Consider the following 23,527-nt stretch of genomic DNA (forward strand, 5'->3'; position numbering starts at 1 on the left):
AAGTAAAGACAGTAAGAGGTGGTTATTATGTGGATGTTAGAATCAGGATACCCAAAGAGTTCACAAAGAATTTAAACACAAAAGGAGATTTGTTGTTGTTTGCTAGCAAATTTGGCTTCATTAAAGCCACAGTTTGTTTTTTTTAATTTATTGAGTAATACTTCAAATATATGTTCTAAAGTATATAAAACAATAAGATATATATGGTTTTATATTAACTTTGTCAAATAGCACTATACAACTAAAAGTATTATGAAAAATTAAACAATGATCTTATTTTGATCATGAAGAAATATAAAAATGAAATTCACAGAGTTCATGAATGTTTGCCTTAAAAAAATTGTATTTGAGGAGAAGATACCTAAATTGGACTTATTTTAAAAAAAAACTCTAAATGATTATTGCATCATCTTAGTTGCTCTGATAAGTATTTTACTATAGATTGCATCTGCTAAAAAAATTAAATGCGGTTGAGTAATAATAGCATCTTGACAATTTAAGTTAAATGCATTTGTAGAACTGAGTTCAAAGTTACTCTTTTCACTTTAATGAATTAGGCAATAATCTGAAATTTTTTTTTTCTTAAAGTTTGTATTCCTATCCAAAAATTAAGATAAAATAAAATAATGAGAGTGGTGAAATTCCATGATAATGAGGATAAAAATACTGTGCTTTACCTTTGTGTAACATGTTAGTATATGATAAGACCATATACATTCATTTTTGTGCGTATTCACAAATACCTAGTTTTAGAAGAAATTCAAGCAATCCCGTCTAATTTCCCTGGCACAGTATTTTACATAATTTTAGGTAGCAATTGCGCTACCAGCAGAAATTCTATTAGCACAATATGCTTGCAAAAATGGTTAAATTAAAAAAAGGACCAAGAAGGACCTACTGTATAGCGCAGGGAAATATACTCAATATTTTGTAATAACCTATAAGGGAAAAGAAACCATATATGTATAACGGAATCACTTTGCTGTACACCTAAAACTCAAGTGACATTGTAAACTAACTCTACTTCGATTAAAAAAAAAAAGCAAGAGTGCTCTCAGCAGGGGCTGGGGGTGCCCTTGCTCCCTAGGCTGGATGGACAGGCTGCCGGCTGCCAGGTTCCCTGCCCCGCCCCCGCTTGCTGTGGAGGAACCAGCTCAGCTCGTCCCTGGGGAAAGGGTTGTAAGTCCCAAACTTGAAAGAAAGAGAAATCTTAAATGCCAGTATCTTCACGCCATTTCCACGTCCCCCCCGTGAATGAGATGCTTTGCCCACGCTGCCATTTCATCAGCATCCCACCTCATCTTGTTTGGAGACGTGCAGGAGACTGATGTTCCACATGTATCCTCCCTGGCCTTATACCTTACGACACTGATTTGTACTTTATGCACGTGCGTGTGTGTAACTCAGGGCCTTCCTGGAGGTCACAGGGCATTGGTTACAATCATGTAGGCACCGTGCGAGCACTCTCTACAGTTGGACGAGGACCAGAAACCTTCCACGCACACTTCCAAGGAAAGAAGACACACTTAACTTCATCATAAAACTTGGAATTCAAAGTGAATTTGAATAATCTGATTATTTGGTAATCAGAACGAGAAGGTTAAGTTTTTACAGAGGTTGTTGACTAGAACGCTGGACCAGGATCCAGGCACAGGCAACAATTTCAGTTCAGAAAGGCCATTTCAACCCTCATCTTTTTTTTTTTTTTTTTTTTTTTTTGCGGTATGCGGGCCTCTCACTGTCGTGGCCTCTCCCGTCGCGGAGCACAGGCTCCGGACGCGCAGGCTCAGCGGCCATGGCTCACGGGCCCAGCCGCTCCGCGGCATGTGGGATCCTCCCGGACCGTGTCCCCTGCATCGGCAGGCAGACTCTCAACCACTGCGCCACCAGGGAAGCCCTCAACCCTCATCTTTGATTGGCAACATCAGACAGAGTAGGTGACAGTGACTGTAAAAGTCACACGGAAAAAGTCTGCTCCAAAAGTTACTCTTGAACCAAATTAATAAAGGTAATTGATATTTCATTCACGGTCAGGTGAATAAACTCAGGATCCTGTGAATCAGCCAGACAACTCAGGCGGAAAAAAGTTTACGGTGGGCTACTCATAAAGGACACTACTATGCACCAGGTCCAAAGCTATCAGATACCAAGGTCCTGTTTACGTCTGTGGCACAGACACATCCTTAGGAAGTGAAAACGATCTCATTTATTCACAAAGTAAAAATCACGGACTAGGGATGGGGTTTGCAGCTTCTTTTTTACCGTGGGTCATTCACTCCCAGAAACACTCGCATCAGGGCCACAGAAATAAAACCGAGTACATTGGGTAGCTTTAAATGAAGACCAGGAAGCATAAAGTACCAGCTATTTAGCACCGTAATGAGTAAAGTACAGGTGTCCTCTGTTCTCTACCGTGAACGTGTATTTATTTTTTCTTTTTCCCAAGATGTGCAGATGTGAACTCTTTCTAAGGAGCAGGCTCTGAAGGGTTGTTGAGAATGACACAGAGTAAGGCTTCATATGCTTAAAAATTTGATGTAAGAATAACATGGTTTTACATGCGATAGATAATTATAACCATATTTTGCATATTAGAAACTAACACAGTGGCTTCATTCTCTTTAAAATATAACGAGTCCACTTCTTTAGATGAAATTTATGTACAAATACTTTTGTCAGGTAGTCTTTACATTTGATTATTTTTGTAGTAGGAAGGAGAGCCACATTATTTCTGTCACCTAGAACAGAGTTCATCAATGTTGACCTTTTTCATTATTCACTAATTTCTTTCTCTGGCCATTCCTGTTGTGGTTTCTACTATAGATATTTCTCAGTGTTCAAAAGAATGGTTTTCTCAGTTTTGAGCGTGTGTGTATGGGGTCTAGTAGAAATATTTAGAGTAGAAATTTGCAGAAGAAGGAAAGATAATATGAAAAGAAGGAAAGTGAGAGAGAGAGAGAGAGTGTTAGGCGGAAGAGTCAGTGGACGGAGGCAGGGAGGCTGGGAGAGGGGCGGAAACTAAGTGTGTGTGTGTGTGTGTGTCCTCGTGTGCCGTGGGCACAGTGTCACAGAAAGACCAGCAGAAGTAGACACTGAGAGCAACCAACATGAGGGAGAGGTACACCCACCGAGGGAAAACAGAACAGACCAGGCACACACACAGACACACAGACACAGCTCCATCAACTAAGACGGCGACGTTTTGGCTTTTAACATGACGATGACAAAAGACTCTTTAAGACCATGTGGCTCTTTTATGACTACTGTCATAAATGCCGATTTTATTTCCTGACATTTACATGAATGCAGATACTTGGTCCATAAATCTCAGTTCCCTGAACTAAAAAAACCAGAAACCTACAGATCTACACAAGGTCTTCGGTCTGATATTTGGACGGCTTCCATTCATCCTTCTCGACTTCACCAAGACACATTATGAACCATTTCACAGAACTTGCTGTCATGCCGGAGAAATATTTAAAAGGGGGATCAACTGTTAAAATAGTCAAGTGAGTGCTGAATTAGTAGGGATCACCTCCTTTGTATATTATTAAAATGACGCGTATATAAATGTGTGTGTCATCTGGCTACACATGTGTATGTGTAAGTATATATATATATATATGTACACACACAAATCTGTGCCGTGTTGTGGAGCCAAGTATCCAACTGAATCAGAAATAACTCGCTTTTAAGGGCTATTCCTGATCTAGATGCTCTCAGGCTTCTACATTAAACCTGCAAATCCACACGTCACTTCCCGTAAGTCACCCCGTAAGCGTATCCGTGCCATCCTTCCCATCAGAGCTCCTGAGGACGCCCCCTCCTGGCCCACCTCTATCCCCAGGCCCCACCAAGTCAGGCAGGCTCGGCCCCAACATGGTTCCGCCACCCCCGGACCCGGCAGGCGGCCGTCCTCCTGGACCACTCACGGGATGCCCTTACTCCCATTCACTGGTGGGCGCAGGGCGGAGTGACTACCTTGCCCGTGCCTGCCTTGTAGTTTACTATTCCATCATGTAACTTTTTTAAAAATTCATATTCTCATTCAGAATACTGTACGATTGCTTCCCTGAGAACACCGAAGCGATAGGAACCCGCTTCCGAGCCAGAGTTCACTCCTTGAGACGACGTGGACAGTGGCCCCTGAGACACAGCAGTGCTTCTGGGCCCAGAAGTGCTCGGGACCCCGTGTTACCGCTCCACACCCATGCTGGCTGGGAGCTATCCTGTAAGTCATTGTTTTCGAAATGTTTCCACGGTTAGTAGGAATCATGAAGTTAGAAACCTGTGTGCAGGCTTGGTCTACAGTGTTGTCAAGAAACTGTCCTGCATCTGTTTTAGGTGTAGAAATAAACTGGACATCAAAGCTTAATTCACTGAGGCACAAAAGGGAAGACACTGGGATCTCAGAGTCCAGGCTTTCTATTGGTACATGATTTTTCATTGCTTTTAAAAAAACATGGGGCCATCTTGTTGAGGAAGTGGGTTTGAAGTCCTGGAGGGAACTGGCCTTCATCTACACTCAAGGGACCCCCTCTGTTCTCATCTGTCCCTCCCCCTTGACTCCCTGCCACCCAAACCCCCGGCTGGCCCAGAACCAGGCCGCTGGAAGAGTCTGCCTTGGTTAAATCTGGTTTAACCGAGTGCCTGCTTCCTGCCCGTAGGAGTTCCCTGGGCGGACACGTTCTCACCCTCCCAATGCAGGTCAAAACCTGGCCGGAATTCACTGCTCATGTCATTGTGCTCTTGTACAATAAACGCGGAGCTCCCTGATCCCAGGACAGACGGCAGGCTCTGTGTCGGCCTCCACCTCCAAGGACATGGGCCCTCAGAGGCTCTGGAGCAATTTCCACAGACCCTTCGAGGGCAGAGGGGTCTGAACTCCCTCAGCTCTCACGGGGCACCGGGGAGAGCAGAGTCTACTCCGCGGCACCCCCGGACGTGTGCCGTCATTTCCCTACAAGTTTTATTGCCCCAGCCCTGGACAACATCCTCACCTCACGAGAAGATCCCACAGGTGGGGATGCGCCCCCGACCTCAGGTAGGGACCACGGTGAGGACTTTTAAGGATCAGATGTCCTGGCCCCCAGTTTCTCCCAAGTGTTCACACGTCCAGCAGCGGCGGCTTCACCTGCTGACCTGTGGCCTCAGGGTCTCCTGTCCACAGACTCACTGGCTGATTCCTTCCTACAAGCAACTCAGAAATGGGCAGTAGGCACTTCTGTTCTAGTTGTGATTTCTTTTCTGGACTGAAAATGACCAAGTGAAACTAAGGGAGAAGTTAACAGAATTAAGAGGACCTCATTTTTATGTTGTAGAGGAAGACACGTATTGATGGTAGAAAAATAAATTAGAAATGATTATTATAGCAAGAGTAGCATGGTTTGTAGTCAAGGGGCCGGTAGAAGCTTTGTTGACTAAACAGTCTAGACTTTAAAGGGACAGACGTAGGGGAAGAATCTAAGAACTGGAAGGAAAGAGGTCACAGGCATTAAAAAAAGATAAAGAGAATCAATATGTTAAATAGAAGTTCCTTGGCAGTGAGTTACTAACTATATCATTCTCAAAACAAATATTGGTAGACAATGTAAAATAAGATATCTCAAGTAACATCATGCACTAGGGATACAACGGTGAATAAAATAGATTTCTTGTCTTTAAAAAGTTTAAGGTGTATCAGAAAGGATTCTATACGATTAATTAAAGTTTTTTAAATAGTTTATTCTTTCTTTGATGTCTCCCCAACCAAATTCTAAAATTGAAGGCAGGGAACCTGCTTTCTTCTGGATGGGTGGACAGATGAATGGATGAGTAATAAAATAGCTACAATTCAAAGTAATAAGTGCTTTAAAACAGACAAGAAAAGAAATGCTTTGGGGACACAATGGAAAAAAGTATTAGTCAGCCTGGGAGGTCATGGGGACAGCTCATTGCAGAGATGACATTAGTCATTAGCCTTAAAAAATGAGTACAAATCCCATAGGGGATTAGATGAAGGGAAGAATTTTGCCAGGAATAGACTGTAACAGAGTTGAGATGGAAAAAGCATTATATAAAATAAAATAAAAAATAAATAAAATAATAAAATAAAATAAGAAGTAGCCTTAGGCTTGGGAATTCCTGCAGAAAACAGTCTGGTGATGAGATTGGAAGAACATTTGGAAGTGGAGGTGATTCGAAAAAAGGACTTTCTCCTTCAAGGAGGATAAAATAAATAAGGAGAAGGATCACACAAGGGGAAAAGAAACAAGTGAAAATGTAGCAAAGGAGAGCTTCAGTGGCAAAGACGAATCAGAAGATATATCTGAATAAAGCCAGAGGTCAATTTAGCTCTGCTTGGAGATGGGGGGAGCAGTTAGGTGAACCCAGAGGCCAAGACTGAAAGCGCCGTACGGAACAGTTTCCTTAGTCAAGAAGGCGGCAAAGACGTGACATCTGAACATGTCTCCAAGGTCCCACAGCTGGTCTGACCAGACCCCCAGAACCCAGGGCTGCTGTTCACCCATGTTCTCGCCACCACACGCACCCGTCAAAGTCCAAGTTTGTGTTAGAGTTACGAGAAGTCACCCATGGAGAGGAAACATTGAAAACTAAAGCACACACACGCTTTGGTTGTAGGAAGTTGATGTATCAACATTGTGGGACACATTTATCTCAGTTCACACTTCAAGCAGGAAACACACGACAGTTGTCAGAAATCTTATGTTTGCAAACATACACGGCAACTGAAACGGGACTTCAAGTGGGTATAGCTTACCTAAGAGATAAGAGCAGAAATGAAGAGCTCTGCCTGGCGATTCAACTTAATCGTTCCTTCATGGAAGATGAAGGAGAAACAAGAGATGGAATTCAATACTTTCACGTTGCGCTAGAGATGCTCCAGAGCACGTCAGGGCGAGAAGATCAAGACCACATCCTAACCTGTGACGTGCCTGGGTGGGTTGAAAGGAACCTCAGCACGTTGGTTATCAACACATCAAGGTGACAAGGCAGTCACGTGACCTATGGAAGCCGATGGAGAGTGTGGACTTTGTTTGAAACATAATAGTGACATCGCCTGAGAACACACTCTAGATGACTGTAGAGGCATATAAAGTGGGGTTTCAACGCATCCTTACACGAATTCTCTTTCTAATGATCTGTGGAAAATATTTAAGGAAGATTTGGTTGATTTCAAACACGTCCAAGAGGTTAGAACAAAGACTCTCAAAAGACCAAGGCTTGTGCTTTTTGCTACACTACTGTCAACATTTTGTTTGTTCAGTGTTCTGCTTCTCTCCATCAAGTAGAAATGCAAACAGTCATTAACATTAACCCAAGAATTCACAGACCAAGAAAATTCCAAAGAAACCCAGACACTTGTCTTTCCCTGCCAACCCACGCCATGAAAATTCACAATGGAGAGAAGAGCTTTTCCAGGTACGGAGTGAAGTCTAAGCTTGTGGGTGCCTCTGGAACTTTAATATGCAGGATAACAGCTCAGAGATCTCGCTAGAATGCAGGTTCACTCCGTCTGGGGTGGGCCTGGGAGCCTGCGTTTCTAATAAGCGCCCAGGGGATGCTCGGAGCAGCCGGGGTGGCTCCCGGTGACACGTGATCTCCGAGTGGGAGGGGACCTCTCCCGCTGCAGTGTCACCCACAGTGTCGTTATCACATACTTCCCTGGTTTATTACATCCATGCGCTAATTCTGTCTCCACTGCAGTACGTGGTCCTACACTGGGGCAGAAGAAGTGCTGAAGCAACAAATATAGATGGAGATATTCTTCCTCCTCGTTTGTGTTACAAGAAAAGAAGAGCTAAATGGATAAAAATATTATCTCTGTGGGCGAGCTGTGCAAATCTGACAACCACGGTGAAGTGAACCTTCGCGTGTGGCCTGCAGGGGTGCCACGTGTCACGGTGTTAGAAAAGGTCTAATTTCTGGAGATGTTTGCGCCTTAGATTCCTAGAACCGTTGGCTGACACAGGCCACCGATATCCTTGTGATAACGTTGGAACATGGAAAGAAAAGGTAAAGAAAAGAAAGCGCATTTCCTTGTTATTTTTTTCTGAGAAACTTCACTGAATATTTACGTATAAGCCCCATGGTGTTTCACGTCATCATGCGGGCATTATGATGTAAAATAAAACATATACAGTTAAGATGGGGCGCAGCCTGCCCCATGCAATCATCATTTTATATATGCAAACTGGAAAACACATAGCTATTCAGTCTCTAAGCTCAACTGTGAAGCGACAGGAGCCCACTGCCGGCCCAGTTCTAAATGCCTGTCCTTGACCTCACGTGGACGGCAGAAAGGACACACACTTCACACTCTGTAAAATCAGTCTCCGAAGGGTAAGGCCCACGATAGCTCATCACCTGGGAGGTAGCACTTGGAAAGGAAAAACAACTAGAACGAACGGAGATTTGTATCAAATCCAGGTATTTTAACAGACTTAAAATCACATAATTAATTCATGGAATAAAAAGTCCAGAAGGAAAGGACGGCAGCCTCTTTATAATCGGCAGTGCCGTGAATCAAGAAAATGTGCTGGCAGGGAGATCAGCTCGGTGCCCTGTGACCACCTAGGAGGTGGGATAGGGAGGGTGGGAGGGAGAAGCAAGAGGGAGGGGATGTGGGGACATATGTATGTGTATAGCTGATTCACTTTGTTATACAGCAGAAACTAACACACCATTGTAGAGCAATTATACTCCAATGAAGACGTCAAAAAAAAAAAAAGAAAGAAAATGTGCTGGGATTAGTTTGTAGGTCTGATATATTCCACCTTGATTTATTAATTTATTGATGAAGTTTAAGTAAATATTTCCCCCAGAACTCGGATGATAAGATAGGATCCCAGTGTGTCAGTGCAGGTTCATCAGTTGTAACGAACATACCACCTAGTGGGGAAACTGATGGTGGGGGAGCCCGGGCATCTGTGGGAAGGTCTGTCTGTTCTGCTCAGTTTTGCTGTGAACCGAAAACCACTCTAAAAAGTAAAGTCTATCGGGGAAAGAAAGGAATGCTAGGGTCTGCAGTAACAGAGGACAATACAGTGGCTGCAGTGGGTCTGGGGAGGCGTGGGGTGCACCCTGGACCACAGATGGGCCCTAAGTTCTGCCTCTGGTCCAGTCTCTTATTAGTCAAAGACCTGGCGTGTATAAAGCACGTAACCTCCCTGAACCCGGCTTGTGAGTTAACTGTGGACCGTGTCACTTGTCCCAGTCACTTGTCCTAAGGGCTGGTTGTAGGGATCTAATCAGAACCTGCGCACTATTTGCCCACCTCACTCAACAGACGCCTACTGAAGGCCGCTCATGGCAGGCTCAGTGCTAAATGCAGGCCCATAAGTACTGCCGGCACACAGTTAAGGGAATTTTCTTGTTAAACAACGAACTCTTTTCAGATTTTTATTCTTGTTGAAAGCCTCCCTAAGATATCTTAAGACACTTTATACCCCGGTAAGTACAGTAATTTCTAGAAGGATTACTCATGCCCCCGAGTTGCAGGTTGGACCCCAGCCCCCTGCCCTTTACACGGAGGCGGATGACGGGGGGTGACGGACTGTGATGCCTCTGGCACCCCCTCGCTGGAGACTTCTCTTCCAAGTTAAGTCCTTATCTTCACCTTCTTTGGTTATCAGTCTCACTTCCCCTCAAAGGGGTTTTAGGAAAATGGGTTTTCTTTCAGGTGTCAGTTCCTTGGATTCTAAGTTATAGGTTTGGCCACGTTTAGAGAGACACCTGGCTAACGGGAACGTAATAGAGATGATATGTTATTAAATATCCCAAACATGCACTGCGCCATGCATTTGGAAATCACGGCAATAAAGGAAAGAAGAGGGTTTCTTCCTTCTTTTCTCCAACCTTGTGATTAAAACAACGTATTTCCTTTAACCTGGATAATAGATTTATGACATTTAACTTTAGAAATCAGTTTCTGTTCATTGTACTTCCTTCCGTTGAACGTCCTCTCCAGAAATTCTGTGCAACAAGTAGTTCCAAGAAAATCATGACCATTAAAGGAAACTTTAGTCTCAAGAAAAAAAGAAAAATTGGAAAGAAAACTACTAAGTATTAAATATTTAACTGACATAAAGACTTTAGTGCATGAAATAACATAGAAGAAAGAAGAGAAAGCCATCTAAATCTGTAAGTCGCAAAATATTCTCACGTCAATTAAATATTGTTATTAAATCTATAGCTTACCGATTATAGAACTCATAAAATGTTTAGTATTTTAAAACTTACAAGAAAATACCAAATGCTAAGGTTTTGAATGAAGGAACAAATTACGTAAAACAAAATAAAAAGAGAAAACTAAATTAAAATTTTATTACAAAACTTAAGCCAACTGGGAGGCAGCAAGAAGACCATGAAAGGACAGTGGGATGTGTCTCTAATATAATTGAGAGCCTTGAATTCACTTGTGCCTCTAAGGAGTCACATAGGAAAGCCATTTCAGAGGCTGGAATATATTTTCCTCATTAGAGGAGAGGGGCCGGGACTGGCGTAAAACACTTTGCCAACGCAGGACACAATTACCAATATTAGCAGATGCAACTGCAGGCAGATCAGATTAAAGAGAATAGTAATAAAAGAAAAGAGCAGAGAAAATCCAATGGTCATGATTTAGACGGGCTCACGAGAGCCTTCTCAGCACCACCTGTAACCTGAATTGTGCTGGAGAAAAGGCTGGAAATGCTAATACGGCACGTGATTAACGGTGGGTCTGGGGTTATAAATTGCTTTTTTAATGGTGAAGACAGAGTATCGTAAGAAGATGAGAATGTCAGTATCAATTTTTATTAGTGTCAGGAACAATACGCAGTATATTTAAATCAGCTTCAGCTTCATTTGTATTAGTATTTTTATAGGTAGTAGCTCTGGAAGCAATAACACGGCCAATGCATTCTAAAAAGAAGAACTAAATAAAGTTGCCAATGTTCTCCACAAAAGACCCATAACTTTTACACTGAGGAAAACATGCCACATTTCCTGAGATACTCAGAATTCAGGTGCACAAAAATGCTGGGTTCTGGACCACAACAAAGCTGCAGAATCAACTGGAGGAACAGTTGTAGCAAATGGATGAAGTTGGACAGAATTAAAAACACGCTAAAAATAAACCTTGCATATGAATCAGAATTTTTTCCCAAGATTTATGTAGAATGGCATTTAGGGTCCATATCTGGGTCAACTTAAACCATTTAAGAAACAACTCGAGACCTGTTTAGCCTAAGCATGATCCGGCTGTTGAAAATAAGTAATTATCAAATTAGCAATAATCAGTAATTTTTATAAACTCGCTGTTAGTAAAGAAAAATAGGTGAGTTCATTTTGTTTATGATTTTCCAGCAATTATCACCAGCTTTCTGAATTGGTCTAATGACAAATTAGGTAAAGTTAAATATCTGACAAAAAGTTCTTTTAGAGAATTAGGAGACTAGGAAATGCTATTTTTAATTAAAATGTATTTTTTTTTTGAATTTCAGAAAACTAGGCTTTGAAAAATAAACCATAAGGGTTAAATTGCAGACTTTTAAGAATCCAGGTTCTGAGGACATCAACAATGGACCGTGGTTTTGATTTATATTCTAGACAATTAGTATTAACTGCATGACAGAAAGCTCAGCCCGGTGAGCGAGAAGCTGGCTCGAGTCAGAAGTCTGGATTCCTTACTAGTTGTTTAATCTTAGGCTTTTTATGTAAGCTGTTTATTTTCACTTTCTTCGTCTGAGAATTGGAAGTATCATAGTTTCTACCTTCTAAGGTTCTTGGAGGATTGATGAGACAGATTGCTCCAGGACCCTCAGGACTTCTGGCTCTCAATAAATATTAGTTTTATTGTAATTACTGATGCTAATAAAGTGCTTAAACAGTAACTTCTATTTCTCCAGGAGGGTCATATTAAACATTTTTCCTCTCAAAGTTGCTTCTCTCTGCTAATGTCTTCTCTTTCTCTATGAATTATATTTTCTCCTTAATCCAAAGCACACAAAGTATTCATTCCTTCAAATTTCTCTTTTTCTTTTCAAGTTATTCTTCAAGACACATTACTCTAAAGGACTCTTCCCGCCTCTGAATAGTTTGATTCCCTAAAAAGACTCCAACTGGAAACACAATTCTTCAGCTGTGGGATGCCCGAGGAACCCACTCTGGGAGGCACACATGGCAGGCTCCTGGAGCCTTGAGCATTTTCAACTTCTCTCCGTCATTCTACAAGGACATCAAGTCTCCAAACAAATAGGAATTGTTAACGAGGGCAGACGTAAAAAGCAAGAATGTAAGGCAGCCAGACACTCCGGCCGTTTAATCCTGTCCCGGTGTGTGGGTATATCTGTGTTCTGCTCTCATAAAAGTAGTTTAAAATGTAATATTTTCAACGATACAATCGACAACATATGCAGGGCCATGGATTTCCTACAAACACATCTCCACAGAGAAGAGCCTGAAAGCTTGCACCCAATTCTGACAGATCCAGTTCCACTAAGCTGCTGAACCGAAACTCGCAGAATGAAGGTACTAAGCTAGCCCTCCAGAGGAAATCACAGAGCACAGTGGCCTGGAAAACAACCGTGGAAATCATAAATGCATACACCGCAAATGTCAAGGTGTGCCAGACGCTGTTACACATCCAGACACTGTTACACACGCTCCAGTTTTCACACATTTCCCAGAGGAACACACAGACCATCGCTGTTTCCAGAAAGGTGGATTAGACCCTGAGTCTGGGACTTTCTGGGCTTGCAAACCTAGAGAGGAGACAAGGGTTTCCTCTTTCTCCTGCAGCATTTCACTACAAAACAGCATCAGGACAGAAAATGTATTGGCAGCATGCGTTTCTTTAAATATGCACTTAAAAAAACCCAACAGCTATACCTTGCAAAGACTCTGTGAAAGAAAACCCACTTGGAGTTTATTCTGCAAAACCTAGTCAGGTGGAATTTCCAGAGCATTGCCTGAGGCGCACAGCACAGTATCTAAGGCGGAAGTGCTCAGATCCCCCCCAAACACCACCATCTCATTATCCTCAAATGTCTACTGTCAAAAATTCACGTGATTATCTGATAGGATTATCTAAATTTTTTCAAAAATTGAAGTATAGTTGATTCACAATGCTGTGTTAGTTTCAGGTATACAGCACAATAATTCAGATATATACACACACACACACACACACACACACACACACACACCATATACATACTTTTCTTATTCTTTTCCATTATAGAGTTATTACAAAATATTGAGTACAGTTCCCTGTGCTAAACAGTAGGTCCTTGTTGATGATCTATTTTATACATAGTAGTGTGTATTTGTTCATCCCAAACTTCTAATTTATCCCTCCTCCCCCTTCCCTTTTGGTAACCATGAGTTTTCTATGTCTGTGGTTCTATTTCTGTTTTGTAAATAAGTTTGTTTGTATCAGTCAAGACATGGAAGCAACCTAAGTGTCCATCAACAGAGGAATGGATAAAGAAGATGTGGTACGTAGATACAATGGAATATTACTCAGCCGCAAAAAAGAATGAAATGATGCCATTTGCAGCCACATGGATGGACCTAGAGATGATCACACTGAGTCAAGTAAGCCCGGCAGAGAAAGACATATCATATGATATCACTTATATGTGGAATCTAAAAAAGAATTATCTAATTATTAAAAAGAAACATGGAGCATTCTGGACTTGGGTTATTCCTCACTCATGTTCTCGGACGAGCTCAGTTCCTTACTTCCATCAGCACGAAAACAAACCACACACGGGTGTGTGCACAGAGGCAGCGCACCCTCCAAGGAGGAAGTGGAGATTTTCCCACATTACAGAACAGCATTTTTGTGTTTTGTTATCAAAATATTAGCTTGAATTGTTTCGGATCGACAATCAGTGGTTTTTCCCTTTCTCGGTTTCTTTGGTATAGAGACAGAGGCCAAGTGAAATAGGCCTGTTGGCTTATTCCTCACAGTAAAATGAGGATCCAGGCTTGAAAAGTACAAAACATTCTAATAATTAAAGTTGATCAATCTTAGAAAAAAGTAAAGTAGGGCAACCCTTACCTGAGCTCCTGGATTAGAGAATCCATTGGTGCTATTGACAAAAAGAAAGAAAGAAAAGGAAAATCAGTTTATAATTTTGAAAACTGTATGACAGAAACCTTTTACCGTCTAGAGATGACGACCAATGTATGATTAGTGCAGACCCCACTCAGTTTCCCTCTGGGCCGATTCACCTTTTCTGGTTCTGGTTCTTTGGAAACAAGAGGACAGGTGACCATGGCCCAGAACAGTGCCTCAGGTGACCCTGGGACTTCACAGTCATGGATTGGACTTCCAAATACCTGTCTTTAGAGATTCATTGAAGAAGTACAGGACTTGAACTATTTTTTAAATCAATTTTACTGTCTCTAGGAAAAATTTCAAAAGGATCCTGTTTACATTTTTATTGACATAAACAAGCATTTAAATAAAACTGGCAAAGTTTTATTAATAAATATCTTAAGATTCTGTTCCATAAATTTCATTCCTGTAGAAGGAGAAGTTTTAGTCACGTTAATTTCAACATCCTATTAAAAGTAAGATATTTAGAGAAAAAAAGAGCTTTGATTTTTCTGAGATGATGGGAACGAAAGAAGTTCATGTTTATGAATACCTGCCTACACCAGGATACGCAGCATGCTGAGAGAGACAACAGGTGGTTTTAAAGATGACTCATGCTGCACGAGAAAAAGTTGTCTCAGTTCTCAAAGAACATTTTGGCTCTATTTAAGGGTGTATATGTATGTGCCAAAAGGATTCAAAGTCCAAAAAGAATGGCAACTTAAAATACTCACATTTTAGAAGTATGATAGAGTTCTGTGCTTTCAGAAGTCAGAATAAGAGATTCCAATAATCCAAATACAGTTCCTAGAATGCTGACGTTTGTGGCAGACGTGAGCCTATGCTAAATAATGATAAAACTGTCCTTGTTTTAAAAACATGTATCCCATGGAGAAGTCTGCTGCACAAAAATGTGATATTTCCAAAACTGCATTCCAAATACTAGGATATATGATGTAATTACTTTTAAAGTAACTTAAACTAAACCTGGAAAACAGAACACTGTAAAACTTCAGTTGGGGTAGAGAAAAGTCCCATATCTTGTACAGCATGATTCTGCATTTTGGTTATCATGGCTGATGATAATGAGGGTTGTATTTTAACTGAAAAAAAAATCATCCTGGAATTAAAAAAAAATGGGGGATTCTGGACTTTACTGAAACAGGAATTATAAACAAAGCTAATGAAAGCGCTGAATTTGGTTAGACATCTTCATCTGTACATCTCTGAACGCTTACAAACGACTGCCTGATCACTGTCGAACCCAACCTTTCCTCAGCAAGACCAACGCGAGAGGGTCAGGTGGGGAACAGCTACCCGGCTTCCTTCCAGAGGCCAGGCTAAACCTTCCATTTAGAATGAAGGGTCACACAAATATAGCTAATTATAATAAAAGTTATTTTCCTTAAGGGGTATTATTGCCAGTCAATCCTGTTTTCCAGATGTTTGGATCATCAAGGGCCTGTCTATATTTCAATATTACATTACCATCTGTTGGTTACAGAAAGAGAGGGATAACTGACAAGTTAAACCTTTCAGACGTTACTTCGCAGAGCTGCTGGAAATTCCCAGCAGGGACAGTCCAAAAGCAAACGTCGTCATTTTACTTGAACTAAGTTTAGACTGGAAGCCACGAAACCGGACAACATAAAAATCAAAACCTGCTTTGGCAATAAACGAACAGTTCGGTCTTTTCCCTTGGACGTTAAAGTCACGTCAATGATTTGAGGTCTCCGTGAAGTGTTCTTCCCTTGCTGACCATTATGCTACTTCGCACGAGGTTTAAATCTACTCATGATTGCATTTTGTAAAAATTAGCATCCTACATCGTTTGGACTATTCTGAGTCTTCTACTCCTGGTTCATAGTATTTAGTCTCCCAATGCTATGATCCAACGTCCTGGCTTGGTTTAAAAATGGAAGCCCTGAGGAAGTTGTAATTCTTCTGACTACACGTCAGGGACTGAGCATGGAACGCCCACATTTCATGGTGTGGTGAGCACGGTGTCGTGGAATCTGCTTGCTAACTCACCCTTGGTTCCTTTCGCACGGGTACGCAGCGTTTTATCTTCAGCCTCTGCGTCCATCTGTAACATGAGCACAGAGTCCTGAGGTCACCGCTTTGACATTGGTCAAAATACGAACGCATGTCACTAGAAGTTCTGAAGGTCGTTACGAAAAGCAGAGTAGCCTTTCATGCTCTTGAACAGCATCTGACTCTGAAGAGAGAGAGCTGTGACTGCCTCACACCCCATGAGTTCTGGAAACACTTCTATAGATGCTGGAACCAGACGGAAGGGACAAGGGGGCAGATGTCCTTGCCCACAAGTGTTTGCTAGTGATTCAAACACTTCCGGCATGACAAAGATAGAAAGAGGGATGGTCTGATTAACAGTGATTGTGAAAGAGACAAAACCTCAAATGCCAAACCAAAAGGTTTCAGATTAATTTACTAAACCAGATTCCTTTGCATTTCTAGAAACTTTCTGCTACATGCCTCTTTCTAAGTTAGGAAAAATAATTCCCACTGTAAAAATCCAACGTGAACACAAAACCCTGAAATGCCCTCATTGTAAAATACCCCGGAAATGTTTACGATCAACAATGGCATGCATTTACTCCCATAATTCCAGAATAAATGCGGGTTATAATCGTGCAAATCCATAAGGAAAGTAAAATTTGAGTGTTGTGTCTGTCAAATTCCCTAAAACAGCATTACTGATGATTTTAAATATAATGAAGCTAATTATCAAAGGGATGCCAAGACATAAAGAACTTGTTTTTGTCCACACCGAGATAGAGTCTGACCTGACTACACCCAACCATTCCACTAGGAACCTCTAAGCATCTCGTAGTTTAATTCACTTTTGCACTTTATCAGAAGGAATTCTTAAGTAGAAAGAAGTTGTTCTGCTTGTTGAAAATCAGAAGCAGGCCGAAGGCGCTCTCCACGGCTCATCCTTAAATCCCGACGCCGGCGGGGGTGCGGTGTGACTGCAATGAGAATGGGAGACGCATCTCTGCTCTCCGAGGCTGAGTTGTGATGGAAAGCACTGACCTGCCATAGACTTATAATAGGGGAGCAGGTGTGGCAATGATGGACTTTAATTTCCTTTAATAAACCTTTTATGTGCCACACTTTTACTGCCATTCGACGCTCTCCAAGGTCCTGCACATAATAGGTTCATTACTTTTGATTACTATAGTCTATTGAGACAAACAACTCCAGAACACACTATATATTATGTTCAGTTAAACCAATATAGACTATTTATCCATCGTGCATTTTTTCACCTGCAACACTACAGACAAAATTAATGACAGCTCTTGTAAGCTAAAACTATTAAAACCACCAGCACCCTTTTGTCATCATTTCATAATAAACACCACACCAATCGCTGAACTGTTTTTCAAATTAGCCAACAAAAGTGTCCACTGCTTTTTTGAACAGCCATTGCTTTAGTCTAAGTAAAACGGTCCATTGTTAACGAATATGTTCAAACTACATGGTAAGAGAAAACAACAGGAAAACAGAGGAGATTTTTTTTCCTCCTGTAGATTTCCCTTCTTTTAAAACCACACAGACTTATGATACATGTGACACTGCCTGGGATTAACGTGGCTTGGTTTACACAGACGGTGGGCACTGCGCTGTGAACGCCTCCTCCGTGAGGGTCTCTGCTGCGTATCCAGTGGCTCAGTTCACGCAAACCCCCTTCTGTGCGCTAAACGAGTCACTTGGTTAGGAGAAACCAGTAGCTTGAGGGTTAAAATGGTGCAAACCATCACCTATTTCTGAGGGAGCTCCTCCCGTGGGAGAGCATCATCTCAACTCGGGTCTGCAGTTACACTGCGTGCAGGTGCTCTGAGAGCTCCCCCCGCCACTCTGGACGCCCCCATACTCCCCCGCCCCAAAACACAGGTGAAGGTTGAGCTCCACGCATGTCTTTACAGAAACACGGTGTGCAGAGTGCCAGCAGGCATACAGAAATGTCAGAAAACTGCTTAAACGTAACCTTCTTCATAACGGCTCCAAGACTCGTGCTATTTCACAGTTCAGCTGTCCGAGGACCTGAGCGGACTGCCGCCGCCCGTGCAGCCACCTCCCCGTTAAAGTCATCGGAAGGGAGACATAAATATTCATGGGCCTCTGCTTGAAGGGGCCTGGAGTGCCAGCCTCACGCTTGCATTTCGTGGAGCTATTGGCCTCTTGCTGGTGGAGCACATACATCCCACACAAGCCTTGTAAGAACTGGCAACTCATCCACGAAGCTCAGCGTTCATTTTCACTTGCGGGCCAGGCTGCAGGTGTGGGATGGATCAGGCCCCAACATACAATCCATCCCTTTCACCTCCTCTCTCCTGTTCACACCTGAAGGACCGTGGCTGTTACTAAGTTCAGGGTCTAGTCCTGTCTTGCAGCTCTTTGGAAATGAGAACATCAGACACCTGGAGCATACGTGCTTTTCTTGGGGGGGCAACAATCATGAGAAAGCTCGCTCTCCGGTAGATCTCAGCTTAAAAACAAGCCTTTGTTCTCAAACACCTGACACGTGGGAGCAGGAATCTCTCAATATTCTCTGTATGGATTATTCTCATGGACTTTAATAAATTGCCAATGGGAAGACTTCATTTTTGTAAAATCGAACCTCAGATGCAGTGGGTACCACATTCCGGTGATGGTTCATTCAAGGGGAAAGAAGTTCTACCTCACTGCTTGTGCTGAGACCCAGGGGGCGTGCGGCGGGGCAGGGGGACGGCCACCCCTTCAAGCCCTCCACGTTACAGAAGAGGCCACGAGCACGTACGATTCAGGACATTGATCTAACGAACATGGCCTATATCTTGAAAACTCTACTTCCTGTTGGGAACATGGGGTTTTTTTTCTATTGGAAAAGGACACTCGACCATCTTTACTACCAAAGTCGCAAATTCTATCGACAAGCCTGCAACTGATTTTGTGAAACTTAATGAATCATTTCTTTTCCCAAAACAGAGCTTTGATTTTCTAAAAAGCTGTCCTTCTCCTCACTTCTTAGGACCTTTCTCTCCATCCCACTGTTTATGGATGGGAACAAGACATTTTCTCACATTCCTATCACGGGTTCCTCCTGGCTTTGACAATCTACTCAATCGAGATAAAACAGCAAAGGCAAGTTTTGCCACTCTTATTTTTCCTGAAACTAAGAAAAGTTCTTTTAACCTATAATTATGGATATGTTATGTATAATATTTATGTAGAAAGGGAAAAAAGTGTTCCTGCTTGCTATCTATTTCATAATAAAGCCGTGAAAAAAAATTTTAAGACTTGCTTCCCCAGTTCTCTGGGGAGAGGAGTTAATACAAGAAGAGGCAAGAGGGAAAGAAACTTATAAAATAAAGAAGGCAAAGAAACAAAACTTGGGGGAAGGATACGCCAGCACCAACAATGGAGATAAGCAGATAGGCGACAAAGAAGAAAAATGACCATAAAATAAATGTTCATTACATAGTTGCATTTGGAAAGCCTTCATTTACCATCGTCACATATTTACAGACCTACATACAGGTGTGCACAGTAATTCCCTAGTGACATGGACTTGACCACCTTTTCCTCCTGGTGCTTAGTTAGTTACATGAGGGGCGATCAGGAGATCTTCCTTCTGCATTGCTCCAAGGTACAGATCTGGTGCCTTCTTTTGGGCTGAAGAGGGACCCCTGGAACTGCTGATTTGTGGAAGGGAGAGATTCAAGGAGCAGGACACCAAATTGATAAACTCAATTTTGCTTTCATTCATGCAAGCAAATTATGGGTATGTGAGGAGATTTAGTTCCCTTTGATTTTATTTTTCACTCAAAAATCCTATTTTAACCTAATGGTTAAACAAACAAAATTATTTGTCAACAAAAACAACCTCCAAGTAAATATTTAATCACTTCTTAAGATTTGGGGAAAACAAATCTCTCGGTAATGCTTACGTTTTATTTCTCCTTTCAACAGAACCCTGGACAGTGACGTCCTCAATATTTATAAGCAGTCTTGAGTTTCTTAATATTAGTAGAAAGGCCATGGTGATCATAATGTTTTGAGGACAGTTTCTCAAAATCCTTATACAATTAATTGTCATACTGTTTAGTGACATATAATTTCATGCGGGTAGCTACTTTCAATTTGAGAAGTCCTTCACATACATTCAACTTGCAATAAGTCCCACTTTTAACAAGATTTCATTGTGTTCCTCTCCTGAGAGCTGGGAACTGACAAAGCAGTTTTGTCTGTTGTGCCTCATGACTTGTGAGCTGTCCCTTCAATCTCAGGAAACTCACGGCAACGGTGAGAGGAAGTTAGTTCTGTGCCTGCCCAGAGGAGGTCCAGGGGTCCTCCCCACGAGGAGCACCTTGTCCTCAGCGGATGCTTTCTTTACAAAATCATCTTTTAAAAAACGACAAAGAGAAACTCAGGAAGTTGGAAAAGGCTAAACCCAGAAAATGGAGCAGCTAAATGATGCCAGTACCTTGGGATGAAACTTGGCCAGATTGAAGAACAAAGAACCCTACACCGAGTGCCCTTTCTTTTGATGATTCTGGCATTATTTTGTTTTAAACATAGCTTTGGATCAGCCCAAAACGGCAGCAAAAGATGTTTCCCTGTTATACAAGAAAAAGATGGGGGAAATGAGTTGTGAGCCTAAAAGAATACTTGACTCATTGATAAGAATACCAAGGTTGAATGTTCAAGTATGTTTTCCTCTGTTCTTACCCTTTTATTGTTTTCCTGGCTCTCCTTTCACACATTTATTGATTCCTCAGGAAGAGTAATTCAGAAAGTAAAACGTAAAAACATTTAAATGAATAAATTCAGGAGCTTTGACATCACCCTGATACCACGTTAATAATTTTCTGAACCTTTTCTGAATGCTTTATCCTAAATGCAATGAAAATTTTCTGAATCCTCTATTTAAGGCACAGGATCCCTGATGTCAGCTCTCTGTTCCTGTCCGTCTCTATTTGTACTGCCGTTGATTCTGCATAAAAAGCTGAAGAATTGAATGGTGGTACTGTTTACACCGGTAACCCGTCTCATGTCCCCTGATCCCCCCCAGCCTGGCAAACACCACACCTAATGGAAAAGCAGGTTCAGCGCTCTCTCAGACGAAGCACAGCTGTCTGGAAAGAGCTCTCCCCGAAGGCCAAGGGCATGCACATCCGCTTTTCAAAGGGAATTTCTAGAGTCAAGTGGAAATGCCCAGCAATGAAGGAAACCTTGGGCCTGGGAAAGCTTGGGTGGCTTTAGGAGGAGGCTGAGGTGTGTTGATTCCTGCTTCTGATTTCTGAGTTTCTGCGGCTCCTGTGTGTAGACTAACCCTCTAGCTTTGCACAGCTGGCCACGTGACCATGAACCAACGCCATACGTCTGTGTCCTTTTGCCTAACGACTCCAGCAAATAGTTCTATTACTCCCTTAGGTGGACAGCGTGTGCCAACGATTTCTATTAGTCGCCGAACCACGGCCTCTGAGTCACAGTTTTGTGCTCTAAGGGGGCGGCCGCCAGCTTTGTGTTTTCGGAGACTTAGAATTTTTTAATATTCCCTGTTTAAAGATAGCTCAGTGTAAGGAACACCCTAAATGGGCCTTAAATTGTTTTTTCTCTTGCTGATATTTTGAGAGGCATGTGTTGAAAAATGTTAGAAAACAAGCTCCTTCCTACAGGGATAGGTTATTCTAAACAGAATTTTTCCCAAGGACAACCTAATTCCTTACTTTTTAGTGTCCGTAGGAGTGAACTCTAGATGTCAGCTACAGCGCTTTTAAAAACATGCTTTAAAAACATCTCACTTATTTACTCTTAATCCTCAAGTAAACTGATTTCAAATACAACTGAATTAAAATTGGAATTTTACAACATTTTAATGCTGAATCCTTCTCTAAGGGCAAACACGTTTAAACAAGTAACACATACCAATCAACATGCTAAAGGGTTTGTAGGTATGGAGAACGTCACCTGTTTAATATTTTAAAGGATTAAAGTGACCGTACTTCTGACAAAAATCATAATTCTAAATTGGGCGTTAAGAGTAAATTTCTGTCAAAGCAAATGGGCAGAGATAAAGTGCTGTTGTAGAGGAGAGTCTTTATATAAATGCTTTGGCCGGACTCATTTTATTTCGATATATTCTACTCTTTAATAAAAACGTTGCCTTACCTCTCTCTTTCTCCAGGTAACTTGTACGCTAACTTGGTTTTCCTTCCTCTCTCAGAGTGATTGAATACCTTTGTCTGCTTTAGTGAGAAATCCTGCAATTCATTCTATTAAGATAAAAAGTAAGAGAAGGCATATAAGGCAGAACAAATAAATAGAAGAGCAATAATGAACAGTGAAGTGCACAATCAACAATCAGCTATAACTCCGGTGGACTACGCTACAAACAGAATGAAAATCTCACACTAACACATCAATGGGAAAACGATGTTTAGCTTTTTTACGGTAAGTCAAATTAATTTTTGTTTTTCTTACCGAACAAAAATTGGTAAGAAAATTTTCTTACCAAACAAGAACTGGTAATTTCTCTCTCTCTCTCTCTCTCTCTCTCTCTATATATAATTTATGTTATGCCTTCAATTTACTAGGAAAATTGGATAATAGGGACTCTCAGAATCATTATTGTCATTTTTACTTTTAACCACCAGAAGAAAAAGTTCAGACACGGTCTGGCACGTGCTATACTCAAGAAGTCACAAAAGACAAGATTCCAAAGGCATCTGTATTTAGGGCGCTGTTGAATGAGGCTGTCTTAAAAGGTTACTAACGCTTTTGCCAATGTTTTAACCTGCTTCCTGTGGAAACAATTTGCACGTGGCTTCCTCGCTTTCACAGGCCTGTGTCACCTCTATTTGGTCCCAGGGATGGAACAGAATCTGTCTTCAGTCCACTTGGCCCTTGAGAGAATACTCTGAAACTCTGTAATACACTCAGCCTGATAAGAGAGTGGCTATTGGTACAAACACTATACGCATACTATCTATATTAAGGCACATTTACAATGGTTCACCGTCAGTTCTGACATACTAGAACCCAAGTCACCAACCTTCCTGGCAGAAGATTTCTCTCGTCCGTGTTTTACCCTTTGCAGTAGGTTGGTGTGCCCAGCTTTTTAACCATGGATTTCTGTGTTACTTGAAAGCTTTGACCGGACATTAAGCAGAGGCTTCTTCAACTCACCTCAGCAACTCGAGTTCCTGGGGAGTAATGGGGATAAAACCCTCAAGAGACAGAGCAGATTATCGCACGGGATGTAAGGATTGAAAAGTAGCACAGGACTCGGGAGTTCTTAGTTTGTTTGATTGCAACTAAAAAAAAAAAAAAAAAGAGCTTTCTCTACAAACGTGTTTGGCTTCTTCTCCTTCACCCTCGGTCCACCTGCCTGTCCCCTTTGTTTGCCACACTCTAACCTAAGACAAA

General features: G+C 41.8%; 1 protein-coding gene across 1 annotated transcript in view; it reads right to left on the reverse strand.

Annotated features, from left to right (window-relative positions):
* The window catches only part of ST18 (ST18 C2H2C-type zinc finger transcription factor), a 97,345-nt gene extending 74,038 nt beyond the window's left edge, over positions 1-23,307 (reverse strand). The window contains exons 1-4 of the mRNA XM_060035136.1: positions 23,288-23,307; positions 22,271-22,374; positions 16,121-16,175; positions 14,051-14,081 (exon numbers count right to left, since the gene is read on the reverse strand). Coding sequence (XP_059891119.1) covers positions 14,051-14,081; positions 16,121-16,175 — 86 coding nt within the window. The 5' untranslated portion in view covers positions 22,271-22,374; positions 23,288-23,307. The remainder of the gene's footprint in view (positions 1-14,050; positions 14,082-16,120; positions 16,176-22,270; positions 22,375-23,287) is intronic.
* Between the last annotated feature and the right edge of the window lie 220 nt (positions 23,308-23,527).

This window comes from Delphinus delphis, chromosome 17 (assembly GCF_949987515.2).
Source record: "Delphinus delphis chromosome 17, mDelDel1.2, whole genome shotgun sequence".
NCBI lineage: Eukaryota > Metazoa > Chordata > Mammalia > Artiodactyla > Delphinidae > Delphinus > Delphinus delphis.